The 16,400-nt window shown below is 41.2% G+C and overlaps 1 protein-coding gene across 2 annotated transcripts in view; it reads right to left on the bottom strand.

Annotated features, from left to right (window-relative positions):
* abtb3b (ankyrin repeat and BTB domain containing 3b) overlaps positions 1-15,419 on the bottom strand; it is an 83,381-nt gene extending 67,962 nt beyond the window's left edge. For both annotated transcript variants that reach the window (XM_086109725.1, XM_086109726.1), the window contains exon 1: positions 14,386-15,419. In XM_086109725.1, the coding sequence (XP_085965851.1) occupies positions 14,386-15,244 (859 nt within the window). In that variant the 5' untranslated portion in view covers positions 15,245-15,419. The remainder of the gene's footprint in view (positions 1-14,385) is intronic.
* Positions 15,420-16,400: the final 981 nt, after the last annotated feature.

The raw sequence follows: 16,400 nt of genomic DNA, 5'->3' as shown, positions 1-16,400 counted from the left end.
ACGAGTTATTTATATGGTCATTGGTTTTAAACAGTTGAGCCCATAAATGTTGGCAAAGGAGAACCCGGACTGGTGATGATGCGAGTGACGATGACACAGGACGACACGATAATCCAGCAAGTGAAGAGCAGCTAGCCAACAGTAACATTAGCGCTGATTCACTTGTCAAATAAGGGGGGCACCAGCACTTATTGTTTCCCCAATAAAATAACTTCCCTTCTTCAAAAACTTGATCTTTTTAACAGTCTTGCTGTTGTTGCATCACCATATATTGCTTCATCTGTCAACAGACGATATTTGAAATACAGACATCAGAAAGGCAGCTGAAAGGGAGAGGAATGTAAAGTGTTCAGGAGGTAAAATTTGGGTACAGCGAGCAATGCAGGGTGGTGAGCAAGCGTTTGGATATTTTTCATGCTGGAATAGATGTTAGATTTTGTGGGGCCTCTTATTTTGGCCTGATTCCAAACCACCAAGCAGCAAAAGATTCAACGATGACAATAGAGACTGCAAGGGTGCTCACTGATGTCTTTATTTTCAAGGATAATGATGTCTTCCAGTGAACGTCTGGGCCTATAATTATTCAATAGGAGGTCTAATATGCAGAAAGAGGTTGTTTATTCCCGCACTAATCCGCTCTGTATTTATAGCCTACAGCTGAATTGTGTACTTAGTCATTTGTCGAGGAAAACCTCGTTGGCATTGAAAAGACTGAAATAAAAGAAGTGCAGATCCCCGCAGTCCTGAATTCCCATCCGTTTGCACCCAAACAGCTTTGTGAAAGAGTCCAATAATTACTTCAGAAAATAAATACATGACATACATGACCGCCATAACATAAATAACAACACGTAAATAACATTATCCCGATACAAATAAATAAAATACAAAATAAAAGTATAATAAAATAACTCAAGGTGCCGTTACACTCCATTGACGGGCATACCAACACTTACCTAATACTGCAGAAATAGCAACTGAATTTAATGAGTATTTTGTCAACATCGGCAGTAACCTAGCAAAACAAATTCCTGATCCAACAAACTTGTTTGAAATAGATAGATATGTAGAAAAAAACTCCTCCACGATGTTCCTTACTGCTGTAAAACAAGAAGAAGTATCAAATATTATAAAAACTTTTAAAAATAAAAAGTCAACTGATTGCTTTAATATTGACATGACAATAATAAAGCAGATTATAGAATATGTAGTGCGACCTTTCACGCACATATGCAACCTGTCATTCAAAGCTGGTATCTTTCCATCAAAAATGAAAATTGCTAAAGTTATTCCAATCTATAAAAGTGGAGAAAGACATCGGTTTACAAATTATAGACCAATATCACTACTACCACAATTTTCAAAAATATTAGAAAAACTATTTTCTCGCAGACTTGATAGCTTTATACAAAAGCATGCGCTGTTAAGTGAGAATCAATATGGCTTCAGGGAAAAGCGGACCACCTCAATGGCAGTTATGGAGTTTGTGGAAGCAATAGCCACTAATATAGACAACAAAGAATTTACTGTTGGGGTTTTCCTAGATCTAAAAAAAGCTTTTGACACAATAGATCACAGTATATTATTGAAAAAACTAGAAAGATATGGCATTAGAGGTGTAGCTTATAAATGGATAAAAAGTTATTTAGAAAACAGATATCAGTACGTGCAACTCAACAATAAAAAAACGAATCAACTAAAAATCACTCACGGAGTTCCTCAGGGGTCAGTGCTTGGTCCAAAACTATTCATCTTATATATAAATGATATCTGCAAGGTCTCAAAACAATTTAAATGTGTCCTATTTGCTGATGATACAACTTTCTACTGTTCTGGAATAAATCTGAAACAGCTCCTGACAACCGTAGAAAACGAATTAAACAAATTAAAAAAATGGTTCGACAGAAATAAATTGTCACTTAACCTGAAAAAATCGAAGTTAATTGTTTTTGGCACAAGACCAATCAAACACCAAGCTAAAATTATGGTAAACTCAATTGAGATAGAAAGAGCGTATGAAACCAAGTTTCTCGGATTAGTAATAGACTCAAAACTATGTTGGAAGCCACATATCGATAACGTAAAAAGAAAAATAGCCAAAACCGTAGGGATCCTCTACAAAACCAAGGAAGTGCTAAATAAGAGATCTTTGTACACATTATACACTTCATTATTATTACCACATATGACCTACTGTGTGGAAATATGGGGAAATGCCTGCAAAACAAACACACTCCCTATTCTCAACCTACAAAAAAAAGCAATTCGAATTATTAATAGATCAAAATATACGGAACCCACAAATCCACTATTTATCAAATTAAATACGATGAAATTTTATGACCTGGTTGACTTTAAAATCGCCCAATTAATGTACAAAGCACACAATAACCTGCTCTGCCAAAACATTCAGAAGTTTTTCGAAATTCGAGAAAGCAGCTATGATTTAAGAGGTACCAACTTATTCAAAAAACTCAAAACAAGAACAAACATCAAGCAAAGAAGTGTATCTATCAAAGGTGTTAATCTGTGGAATAATCTCGAAACGGACCTGAAAATGAGTAAATCGCTTGCTGAGTTCAAAAACAAATTCAAAAAAATAGTACAAACAACCTACATCAATCAGAGTTAAAATGATACATTCAAAACATTAAATATAATGATAAATCAGAACTAAGTTGATAAATAGAGAAAGGTATATAAATATCCATTATGAATACAAGAGAAAATTGACACAAGAGTGTCAGGGTGTGGAAGTATATAATCCTGATACAAACCAAAAGTTGTAAAAATATCACGGTTAAGGGTAAAGTATGAGCCTTAATACACAAAATAAAACTTGACTCCAATAAACAACACAAGGTGCCATTGCACCACCAGGCATAAAAATCTAAGAATCACTTCAATAAACATCGGATAACATAAAAGACAGAAAAAAGGACTATTGAAAAAAAATACAAAATAAATGAGGTCAGAACTTTGCATTTGACTGACTAGAACTTGCTTTTTTCTTTTCTTCATCTGAGCAAATGTCTCAACAACATTGTAAAGTTAGCTCTCTCAGTAAGGTCTCTCTCAATGAAAAGTAATGCCAGCTTTGAGAGATGAGATTCACTTATCGTTGAGCACCGGTATAGCTTGAGATCATGATCCCGGCGTGTTACAGCAAACAGTGCTTGTTTACCTGCTGTGGCCGTGCTCCTGCTCGGACCTGTGCCGTCCCTGGCCCGGCTGCTCCCACCACGACAGAAGAGATCTTTCAGTTGTGTGAATTTGGCCACATCCTCTTTTTCTTCCTTTTTGCCCTCCGCTTATCTGCACCGTACATCTCCTTTTCTGTCATTTAAGGTTCCTTGCAATTGCAAATGTGCTCTACCTGGGGTTTTTTTTTTGTCAAAAAAAAAAAGCGGTGGGCATCTGAGCATCTGTGCCAATCACATTCAATATACGCATGGATCAGCGCTCATATCCCCCCCTCAACACAATGCAGTGACTTAGTCTGACATTACACTCCTGACGTTACGTGCTACCTGACGTTACGAGGGTCGACCATGGAGATATTGCATTAAAAATAAAAAAATTAAAACGTTTAACCGCATGAGGACCCATGGGTTCACAAAACCCACCAACCCTAGGTCAAATATGCCAATTGTTTGACCCGGCCTATTCCCAAAACGAATGCACCGTAAAGAACATTAATGTACATGTTGAAACCATCTTCCCCCATATCTACTTATGGTTCGAACATTAAATCTTAAAACGGAAACTAAAAAAAAGGATTGCTGGAAAATAAATTGATGTCGAATGTTTCATGTGAGAAAATGCTGATCTATGTGAATCGATGGTAGTAAAGTGAGATACTAGGATGTTAGCTGATTCAATAATACAAAAATCAGATAGATAGATTTATGTTTACCCTCATTCACGTACAGTATACAGTATGTATTATGTATATAGTCTTCAACATGGTGAAAACTAAAGCTGATCCCACTTTAAATAATAAACACATGACAGTAAGTGAAACTAAAAGGAAAGCATGGTGTGTAGAAATACAGGCTATGAAGATTCAAATGTACTTTGCACAATACCTGAATGCAAGTAACATTAGCATTGCACATTCCATCCCAATCCCAGAATTAAAATAATTCCCAAATACTGTAACTCCTGAGTTACAGAATGTTTGACTCAGAAAGTGTGCGTCCGCGCCTTTGTCTGTGTGCTTCTTCATGTGTGTCGCTGTTCGCTATTGCTAAGGCCCCAGAGCTGCTGTGTAAGGGTCCCCCCGCACCTCCGAGTTATGGTGTATTATATCTCACCCAGGATTAATGAGAAGTGTACTGGTTTCCCCCGGTACAGAGTGGTACTATTGCCTGTCTTGTTAATTCTTGGCTGTGTTGCCTGCCCACAGCATGTGCACCAGGCACCAAGCTCGCGGAGCAACACACTATTGAATATGGAACAAAACACCTGAAAATGAGTGAGACCATGGCAGACTAATAAAACAGCTCAAAACAAAACAGTAAAGCTCCTGCAGCTACAGCAATTATATATACTAACCGTCAACACCTTCATGTACCAGTATAATCTAGTTTTCTTCTTGTAGAACTGCATGCTAACTATTCTCTGTTTTGAGGCTTAGGTATCATCAGTCCACTGATTCAGAAAAACACAACAGGTAATCATGGAAATTGTTTATGATTAAAGACGGACGGACGGACGGATGGATGGATACCGTAATTTCCGGATTATAAAACGCTACTTTTGTCACACACTTTCAACCCTGTGGTTTATTGAATGATGCGGCCTGTTAAGATAGATAGATAGATACCGTAATTTCAGGATTATAAGACGCTACTTTTGTCACACACTTTCAACCCTGCGGTTTATTGAATGATGCGGCCTGTTTAAAGATTTTTCCAACGGCCGCAAGGGAGCGCTGGAGCAGAAAAGGTAATAGTGAGACGCTATCATGCGTCACAGTGAAAACAACCGGCCATGAGAGGGCGCACTTCACCTGTCTTTTGAGCTGGACTGCAATTCGAAAGCTGTATGGCTGGATCGATGATGGATCAATAATTTGTATGAAGGCTTTATTCAAGACTGAACAGAGAAAATGTACAGCATTAATAAAATAAAAGACTGAGATATGTCAAATGGGACTAAGAAATAGAAAAGTATACAAAAATAGATAACAGTAGTGGCTTGTAGGCACTTTCCGACATGTTTTAGGTGCCCAAAACACGTGGAAAACAACTAATCTCTCCTACTTCACGGCTGGTCACACGACCCACCGTGCCACACCGTTCAAACTCCCAAACGACGATATTTAACTCTTGATATCAGCCGGGTTCAATGCCGATTGCAGATACAGATCAGGTCTAAATAAGCACAGCTCGGCATTCTTTTCACTTCACTTCGTGGTCCAAGACTCGCGAGATTTCCCACGAGATTATCCAACGCTACTTTTAAAGTGACAGTGCTCCATTTATTAAACGAGGCAGGATTCACTACAAGTCATATATTTTTTCCCTTTAAAATGTAGTGGGTGCGGCTAATAATAAGGTGCGCTCGATAGTCCGGAAATTACGATCGATCAATCGATCGATCGATAGATAGATGTTTACTGTACCAAAACCAGATGCGCCTTTTGAGCTGCGTGCCGAGGGCGATACGAAGCTTATGTCCATGCTTTTCATTGCATGCCTTTAATGGGACTATTGCCATATCGAAAATGGTTTTCACATTATGTCCATGCATTGCCTTTGATGGGAACATCGCCAATGCCAGCATGGCTGCCACGTTGGCATGTCTAGTCCGCTGTATAGGTGCAACAGCAGCACATGAGAAAACATGTGGATGACTATGTGATTGTGCCAAAGTGCCATTTGCTGGTGTTGTAGTGCAATTTCAGCCAATTCTGGAACTAACACACTTTGACAGCTAATGTACAAACGGGTGCTTTGAGTGTAGTGGGCACTATTTTCTGTTCGTTAACGCCAGAGTCGGTTGGTTCCAGGTCCATTGAATCGAGGTTTCACTGAATATACCTGTACATACACTGTATTGCACCACCCCAAGAGAGAAAACTCCACCAGCCACCACTGATCCAATTAGTCCAGGGGTGCCCATTAGGTCGATCCTGATCTACCGGTAGATCTAAGACAGGTCCCAAGTAGATCCGAGGAGTGTCGAGGAGAAAAAAAACAAACAACCATTTGTGTGTCTTTGTACATGTTCGCAATATATTTTTTTGTGTTAATGTACACTGCACCCTAATCATCTTATCAGTCTCATTTTCACCCAAAAAATATTTAAAAATAAAATAAAGCAGGGAAATCTTGAATTTACGGTGGCGCGTGATTACGTCACAGGAAGTTGTTAGCTCTCAGCAGTCTGCAATTGCAGCTTGTGATCAGAACTGTTGCGCTCTATCTTTTATCGTCATTATTCTCATTCAGAGTTTGCTTCGTGTACAATTCACCGAGAGCACGGGCAAAGAATAGAAATGTAGGAGCGCCCAGGGAAGCACTTTAAAACGGTACATGTGAGCTACGATATTTAACAGGCTGCAAAAGTGCGTCGCATGCCTCAGTTTTAGGCTGTTTCTCATCATGGCGTGTGTGTGTGTGTGTGTGTGTGTGTGTGTGCGCGCGTGTGCCGGTAAGGGTAGATCCCGGGAGGTTAGTTGATCGAAAAGTAGATCTTCGATCCAAAAAGTTTGGGCACCCCTGAATTAGTCTGTAGAATCAGAGGTCAAATTCTATATTATTTTTCATTCCTCCATCTGAATAACTAAGAATATCTTGCCACCATACAAAGTCTGTCTGAAAATACAAGATAGACCACATTATTGTTTTAAAGCTTCATGTAACATTTTTCATGAGCTGTTTGAGTTCAAGCAACTCAGCCCAGAGTCTAAAGTGAATCGGCACTGCCAAAAAACCAAAAAAATTAAATCTTCAGGCGGTGCTTATTCCTGACCTCCAATGCTTGACAAAACAGTCCGACATTACTAAAAACCAAAGATACCCTGGGCCTTTGCAGGGACTGTAAGAAATATTTCAGCATGTATGATGCTTTCATATTCTGACAGGACACCACCACCATAGAAGGGAAACCCAGCACCCACTTGCAACTGAGTCAGACAGTGAGAGAGGAGCCCCTGACATCTTGAAGTACTGGAAGTGTGTATGTGTGTGGGTGCCTGTGTGTGTCTGTGAGAGAGACAGAGTGTAGGAGGCTGACTATATGCAAGATGAGCCATTGCAGAACTGATGCAGCAGGTAAGAACAGACATGACAACATTGGGTTTTGTTGAGACTTGTTCAGTACATAGGAACTAAGAATCACACACTTTACCTAAGAGGGATCAATTACAGAAATGAATCTATCCACACCGATGTGCAGCATAAAGTAAAACTGCACCAATAATTACAGGGAATTGCTCTTCTTATTTATGACAGAGTTCTCAGTTTCAAAAAAGGTTGATGGGCCCTGCCCTAGAGGAAAGAAAAGCTGTGACAATCCTGCCAGCAAACCATGGGAGAGGAAAAGCAATTGTTAACACAACAGACCATAGACTTAAACTTCTCAAATGATGCCAGCACGTATGAAAGACTGAAAAGGCACCCCCACCCCGCCAGACATTCAAAGAGAATCACTGAGTACCTTCTGTACAAACGTCACAGAAGCAGCTACCATAAAACATGCCCTTTATTACTAGCTATATCCACAGGAGACCATCCTTGGCATTTACGATCTTCCCAAAATAGAGAATGATGGGGCTCTTATCAGACCAATTGTCAGTTTTATCAACTGTGTGGAATCTATTTTCTTAAATTGGCGCATATGGGCTCAGGATAAAAACTGGCGCTGCTTCATTTTCATGCCAGGGCAAGGTTAGATTATCGTGTTTGGGAATTTGGGGGGTCCATGCTAGGCCATGCTGGGCGTTTCGGCGAACCCATGACATTTTTTATTACACGCAGAGGCAGCAGACCTCCTATCTTTGGTTTTGCCTGTCTGCGTAAGTTAACTCTTCCACTTAAACATAATGCTCTGAAAGTGACCCCCCTAAAATTTGGGGGTTAAAATAAGCCACCCACCTAGGTTAACCTCATAAAGGTCTTTTGTTTTTCTTGAAAAATTGTGCCTTGAAAATGAATTTTTAACCATATCCAGCATCATCCTCCCCCATAAACCAATCTTTGATGCACATTTTTAAGCTTGATCAATCAGAGGGTTAAATGTAGCTGAACCGTTGAGAGCAGTGTTTCCCGACCACAGCTATGCATACCTTTTGGGGTACGTGAGCGCATTGCAGGTGTATGTGGAAACATTTTCTAATCCGCTTAACCTCACGAGGATCCCGGGCGTGCTGGGACCTATCCCAGCTGGCTTTGGGCAGTAGGTGGAGGGGGGTGGGGGGACACCCCGAACTGGTTGCCAGCCAATCGCAGGGCACACATACACAAACAACCATTCACACTTGCAATCACACAGAGGGACAATTTAGAGTGTTCCATTACACTTGCAGCCATGTTTTTGGGAATGTGGGAACCGGAGTACCTGGAGAAAACTCACGCAGGCACGGGGAGAACATGCAAACTCCACACAGGAGGGCTGGAGCCAGAATTGAACCCTGCATCTCTGCATTGTGAGGCTCATGTGCAAACCGTCACATGGAAACGTGTAATTATTTATATCCCAGACCTATGCCACAACAGCTGCGCTTAAATCACAACAGACGTGTCAATTCACTTGTCTCATTAACGCTCAGATGACTGATGAAAAGAAAGTAAAACTGCTATCGTGGGTCTAAATACAATTAATGTTCAGCATTTTGTTCCTTATATTTCAGGTTTAAACACACCTGTGTACTGTCCTTGCTAAGACCTATGGGCTTAGGACGCGTTTGGAAGTACACACCGAGCGCGTACTGGTTCATTCCAACCGTTCGGAAATTTAAAGCATGACTAAATTTTTGGATCATTTTTCCAGAGCGCACCAAAAACTTAGTGCCTGTGACTCACACTCCTCTATGGAACGTAAACTGGGCATAATCAGAACCCCACAACACAGCTGGATAATGTTCCCATGAATCCACAGGCCAAAGAGAAAAAACAACAGGCACTTGAGGGAAGGCCTTAAAACCTGGGGTTACCCAAGCTCTATGTTTGTAAAAAAAAAATGCATGTAATTCTAGAAGGAAAACAGCAAGGTGGCTGCGCAAGAAAATAGTCACAGACACAACAACATGGTCAATGGATGCGTCCCGTCTATGTGAGAAAGCTCGAAAGATTTTTAACCAACACAAGATTCTGATCAACACCAAACCAGCCTGAGACAAAGGTTGTATACCCCAAAAACCAGACACCCCATACCCAGAAATACGACCAAAGATGTACAGTGCATGTTCTGAACAGACAAGATGGTTTCAAAGACAGGTGAGTCAGGCTATTTACTGTACATTAGGGTTGAGAGACAATCTGTAAACAGAGGAGGAATCTTTCACCACCACCTACTGTACCTTCGACATACTTAAAATGCCACGTTTTTATCCTTTCCAAAGACACTCAATAATTTTGCCTCCTGCACATGACAAACAACATAGTGACTTTTGGCTTTGCGGTGACGCAACACCAATTGTTACAACTGAATAGAATATAGATGAGGGTGAGGAGATTATCACCCGCAGAGAGAAATGTACCATAACACGTCACACCCAGGTGTGCTACCGGCATTTTAAAAAAGTGGAAATGCTCTCCCTGTCTTGTTCGAATGGACGAACTGCTCCCTCTCCCCTTAATGATTTTGTGTTTGAGAAATAAGACCCAGACGGTTTCCGGAGGAAAAAATAGAAGACAGTGCAGACACATCTGGCCAAAATAATGTTCTCATGGACCATGACTAAAATGTGCGTCCTGATCCAGCTGTTGTCAACTTGCCGTTAGACGAGAACACAATACTGTGAGGGGAAATTCACTGGCCGAGACAACGGTTTGAGAACCTGACATTGAAGCAAAGGCATAGCATTCGTCGTCTTGTGTCTTTGGATATAGTAAGTTCAATTGACATGACTAACATACAGTACATCAAATGAATGCATCTAATAGTTGCTTTATATTGAAAAGTGGTTACAAGTTGACTTTCTGAACTTGTACGAGTTACCCTGAACATGCAGCGTAAAGTCATAGTTATGAATATAAATTGACACAAAGTTGAAGCCTGAGCCCTTCCGGGCAGCTAAAATGGATGAATATGATTTATTTATAATGTCATGTCATTCAACGAAAAGTTCTCACAAGCGGTCATTTCACTTGAAGAAATAATCACTTTGGCTGAATCCGTACAACAGGGAAAACATAAGAGAAACAAGTGCTGATGGAATGGATACAAAAGAAAAATACTCATAGCTTTCCGAACAAAGGTTGGTAAACATAACATTAAAAACATCACCCCAATTACTCCTAATTCATTGGAAGAAAAGGACAATATAGATCATTTAACTTCAATATGGTAGATAGTGGCTCTTATTAGTTATATCCAGCGGCGTCGCCAGACCTTTTTGGCTCGGACACGTGCCCCAGTAATAATGAGCCACAGGCGCGGATTGGCCAATACGGCCTGAGTGGGAAGAAAAATTCAATTGTGTGTGTGTGGGGGGGGGCAATGTATGTGATATTTCGTGGACCAGCAACCATCTGTTACATGCCTGTCACGATGATAACGTACATTGAGGGCATCTATTGTCCAATACAGAATTTTTATTGTCAAAAAATATATATAACTGTTTCGGCTCAGTGCTAAATACCACACGGACCCTTGGTTGCAGACCACTCTTTGTAAGGGGCCTTTGTCCCAGTAAAGCTTTATGCCAAGCAACATCCCTGGTTATTTCCACATCTCAACTTGAATCTGCCACACAATGCTATCAGATTTTGATCTTTTATGTTAAAATACAGCCGATACAATCCTTTCCAACATGGATAATGTACAGTTTGTAAGGATTTGACCAGTTGGAAGCGCACAGCCTGTCTATGATACTACGTCAGATTTAATCACTGGTTCCAGAACCACAAAACATGCCAGTGTTCCAGCATGCATTACATCAGCTTTCCAAACCTCTTCCTCAAAATTCAACGCAGAGTAATACACTGCCAAACACTTGCCACACCTCTTAAGGAGCTGGAAATCTGCTGGATGCCAAATGGACTGAATGCACAATGTGACTCAATATTGGCATTAAACAATACGATTGCACAGTGCAGTGTGATGTTTTATGGGCGCCCTGCCTTGGACGATTGTGCTGTAATTAAAAAAAAAAAAAATCTGGAGTGCAGTCCTTGACAAAAAGAGTTTATTCTCGGTCTAACCTTGGCAAAAATAGTATTAGGCAGTTCCTAAATCTGCTGTCTAATTGGGCAATGCAGACCATGTTGGTGTCGTGATATATTGTGCGTCACTTCAGTTTTTGTCATGAGCTAATTTTCCAGAAACCGGGGGAACAAATGAGACAAGCTTACATTATAAGAGGGTTGGCATGTGACATCATGTATCTGGAAGTAGTTGTCTGGGTAATAGCAGAAAATTCGCTGCAGCATTAGCATTAAGCTAAAATCCATTGGCATAGATTGGAAGGCTTTGTTAGGCTCCATTTGCCATTTACATTCAATTCGGGATGACAAACGAGCAATGCTTAGAAAATACACTTGTACTGAGATTGTATTACGTGAGACAAAACGAAAATCTGGTGACAGTTGCTTCTCTCTTCACCACCATCGTGCCAAAACACGCAGGATGTCATAGGCTGCTGTATGACACGCTTTGACACACTGCAGCATATTCTGTCACTCAGTCTGACTGAAGGGTGTGTTCCAGTGGGAGGTTGAAGTCAGAATAGCCGACATTGTGAGGAAAAATGCAAACGAAAGCAAATTTCCATGGCTCCTGCTTGGCTGTACTAAAATGAATTCACCCACCAAAATGGTGAACATAGTTTGTATAACAAATGTAGCTAAACAAACAGGTGTGTACACCCATGTTTTCAAGCTTCAGGCATTCATTGGTGATGCATCACTACAGTCAGCTTCTCAAACTTCTTCTCTTTCAGTCTCTGTTTATCTCTCTCGCTCACTCAAAACCCCAATTTTATTCACACTGCTCTGCATAATGGATGATAGCACAAACTGTAGGTCCCCAAGGGTCTTTCATTATGTAAACCTGTTGCAAGAAGAGTCACAGCAGCAGTTTTTCAGCATCCATCAAACCAACAACCATGTATTAGAGTGGTGTGTGATGTATTGCCAGTTACACAGCAGTAAAGTCTGAATACAATTACTTTTAAAGGACAAGAACAAAAAGTGAAAACAGAAAGCCAGTGTGGAAATTACAGAGGTGGTATTGTCAGTATCACAGTAAGCACATACACGCGGGCATGTACCACCATTGATTTGGGAAAGATTAAAACGCACATCGAGCTGGAAGGCATTACATCTGCAAGAATTTCAAGGGTAATATATGTGAGACAATGAAGCTCTTAGCATAGGTGTCAAACTCAGGTCCTGGAGGGCCGCTGTCCTGCATGTTTTCCAAGTCTCCCTGTTGCAACACACCTGATTCAAATGAACAGGTTCAATGTCAAGCTTCCGCAGAGCTTGCTGATGATCTGTTCATTTGAATCAGGTGTGTTGCAACAGGGAGACTTGGAAAACATGCAGGACAGCGGCCCTCCAGGACCTGAGTTTGACACCTATGTCTTACAGTATTTACGGATTTTGGAGATTAACAAAAACTAGGATCATATGTTTTATAAGTCTGTGGCCAGCACTAGCTTTGTATTTATGATATTTTCAGAGCAACCCTTTTGTGATACTAAACAAAAAGGTACTGGGATAGATACAGTTTAAAGAATTACACACAAAAAAAAAAAAAAAAAAAAACAATTTCAACACAATTTTGTAGAGGGGTGGTGTTGAGGTAGGTGACATGACAATATATATATATATATATATATATATATATATATATATCGTCAAGACGATTGTGTTACTTGCTCTCTGTCATCTCACTTGTCTACTATCGTGTCGGTCGTCATTTGTCACCAACAGCGAAATAACATTCGAGACTGAGAATGTTTAATTTGTCGGGCAAAAGCTTTCACTTACTGTTCTTATGCCACACAACTGCCACAAGGTGGCAGACAAAACCGCAACACTGAATTGAATTATAATACATAGGCACTATACGTAAATTACTGTGCAAACACAAGGGCACTGACGTTGTAGAATGTGGTGCCTGTTTGCCAGCAGCTAGCCGCTAATCAAGTGCCCCGTATTGGCAAGAGCTGTCGGACTTCTTTTCAAAGGCAGTTTAACAGATGAAAATGACTATGAACACGTTGATACTAATAGCCTGACCCAGATGTAGCGCCTAGTGATCATTAAATATATATATATATATATATATATATATATATATACACATAAACCGGCTTACTTTAATATGTGCTGTTTTTGTCAGGCAAAATGGCTGCTGCAGTTCTGACGCCACTTCATCTCATACCCCAAAGTCTCACTAACAAATGTTTTGAGAGAAGAAAACAGTTTGCTGCTGTGGACAGTTCACATTTATAACAAAAAAAGTTGATCATCTAAAAATGAAAAAACAATTGGTAATTCATAATAAAGTTAAATGTGTTATTTTCTCTTGTACATTCGTAATTGCTCTTTAACCAAGCAAAAGTTTACAGTTTATCTTATCTAAATACTCAATTATTTGACAGCTTACAGTGGGATATCCAAATACCAAAATGAGCAATAGCGGGTCACTTTTTGAAACAACCATTCACACTCCCATCCAGACCCTCATTTTGAGTGATGAACCTATGCTGCCTGAGACTGACCGCTCCTACCTAACAAACTCATGTGACACTCAAGCTCAGCAAATACTGGTTTAGCCATTTACTTGAGGGATCTTTTTTTTTTGGGGGGGGGCCCCCCCCCCCTGACATTTCACACATTCAAACGACAGATAGGAAAGAATGCTAAAACCATCAAGGGTTTTTTCTCAATTGCTCTGCCTTGGTAAAATGGCATGAAAGGCTTTGCTTTCTGGAGAAAGCTTTGGCATTTGCCACCCGGAACTACGTGTGACGTAATGGTGAAAACTCCTATCCTGCAAAACCCCATTAAAAACTGGAAAAAAATCAACCGCCTACAAATCTACAAGGGCTCACAGTGGTTCAGTGTACACTTAAACTCAACGATCCTTCCAGGGTTCCAGAGTCACACGTGCTGGTGGCTTGTCAAGTCTTATCAAACTCCGTATGCACGACTTTGATTTGAAGAAGGGCAAGAGTTAAACTCTCCTGCCGCCGTTACTTACCACTCGCATTCTTCCCACAGATGAGGTGTTGCCAGTGCTGCAATGACCCCCAAAGCTCAGCATCACTGCCGACGGCCTGCTCCAGGCTCTCCACGCTCAACTTGGGCATACTGTTGTCCCGCTCCAACAGCGCACTGCGGAGCACTCGCTCATGTATCTCGCGGAAGAGGCTCTCCATGCACGCCGCCAGATATATGGCAGCGTGTTCGTGGATCCTGACCGCGAGCCTGCTATCGACCATCCACCTGAAGAATTTCCCCACGTTAAAGACTAGCCCGCAGCGCACGGACTTTCCGCGGCCGAACTTGTCCTCCTCCGTGCTCATGTTGTACAAGGACAAGGCGCTGAGGGCGGCGCCGATGCAGTTCGTAGAGACGACCCACGACAGAACCATCTTTATGGCACTTTGGATCTCGTATTTGGTGCATTTGGCGTAGCGCAAACTCAAGCGCTGCGCCTCCTTGGCGACCCTAACGAGGGCCCGACTGGCCAGCGCCGAGAGTCGGAGCAGGACGTCCTGCGGTGGGCTCGGCACGCTCATTCCCTCGTCCCTCTGCAGGGCTCTCGCCACCTCCCCGAGGCTCCACGGCACATCCTCAAGCTCGGGTAGTTTAGCGCACTGGCCGGTGCACTCCAGGATCTCGGCGTCTTCGACCAGGACCGTGTTGACAGTGTCCAGGCTGTTGTTTCGACTGTGCATGGAGTCCGTTAGTTGCCAGCAGTTCCCCCCATGTACCTCCGAGCAGCACAGGGACGCACTGGAAGACCTGAAGGAGTCGGCGGCTCCACCATAACCCGAGTCTAGAGTCAAATCCTCCAGGGTCCTCGCTGTTGTTGCTGACTTGCTACTCCTTGCCATAATTGTGCTTCATAGCGAAAAGGAAAAGTGGAGAAAATCGACGAGTGTACATAGGCGCGCGCCATGCACATGAAATGAAATTGTGGACGGTTGGAGTGTGTCCAATGATTTAATACAAAGTTAAAAGTGTAAGAGCTCAGTGCACCAGCCGTCAAACGGTTTGACCAGCGCAGTGCCTGACAGTTGGGGGCGGGGACAAGGCACCAAGCTGACAGCCAATCGACACGCGATGTTAAGCAAGACCTCTTTCTGATTGGATGAATCGTAGATGTGAATAGAAAGTCACTAATAAGGTGACTTATGAGGCTTATTAATAAAAATGCGCTGTAAACAACATTGATTTCCCTGTCTTACACATCCCAGTCGCAAGTGAATGTAGGTAGAAACACATTTGCACTGAAATATGCAAGATTGCCAAATTATAATGAGGCTGAAAGACATTTCCATAAATGGCTTCGAATTAATTGTATTTATTTTCATTTAACACTAAGAGGTAGTCTGGCGGAGATAGATCAAGCCTTTTAAAATAGACTTTTTCTGGTCCGTGCCTGCTGGTAACATGATTCATGACCATTAATAATATATTACAGGCACAATGTATCATTGTGTCTGTGTGTGGATGTGCAGGTAACCTACTGAGATGATCTGAAGTATTTCCAAGGTCAAGCACAGGATTACTTTCTTTCAGGTTCTAATCTTTATGCTTTGTTTTGATACATGTATAGACTCTGTATGACTCAAGTTGTATATTTATATTTATAACGAGCATGCATAATGTGAACACTCCATTATCAATTGTTTTGTTGTCTTCATTATGATTTGGAGTTTTTGTTTTTGGAATATATACCTCACAACTGATTTTTTAAATTAAAACGTGCATGATTTTAGTTCAATGAAGAAAACATTACTTTAAGTTTAAAAAAAATACCTCGAAGGAAATATTATAAGTTAATGATAAATGAGGATGTCATAAATTGCAGTATTGCGTCTGCAGCAAGATCCACTATAAAGGGACGGAATAATAATCTTTCTGGAGCAACAGTGACCTCCAGAGTCACAGAGTGGTAATTCATTTAAGTAGTGAGGTCATTGTTTGTTTGATGTACAGTAATCCCTCGCTATAACGCGGTTGACCTTCCGCGGCTTCGCTGTTTTA

Source organism: Hippocampus guttulatus, chromosome 4, assembly GCF_054856545.1.
Source record: "Hippocampus guttulatus isolate MCC_2025c chromosome 4, RoL_Hgut_1.0, whole genome shotgun sequence".
In the NCBI taxonomy this organism is placed as follows: domain Eukaryota; kingdom Metazoa; phylum Chordata; class Actinopteri; order Syngnathiformes; family Syngnathidae; genus Hippocampus; species Hippocampus guttulatus.
Note: the sequence above shows the minus strand (reverse complement) of the source record. Positions and strands in the feature narration are given on the sequence as shown.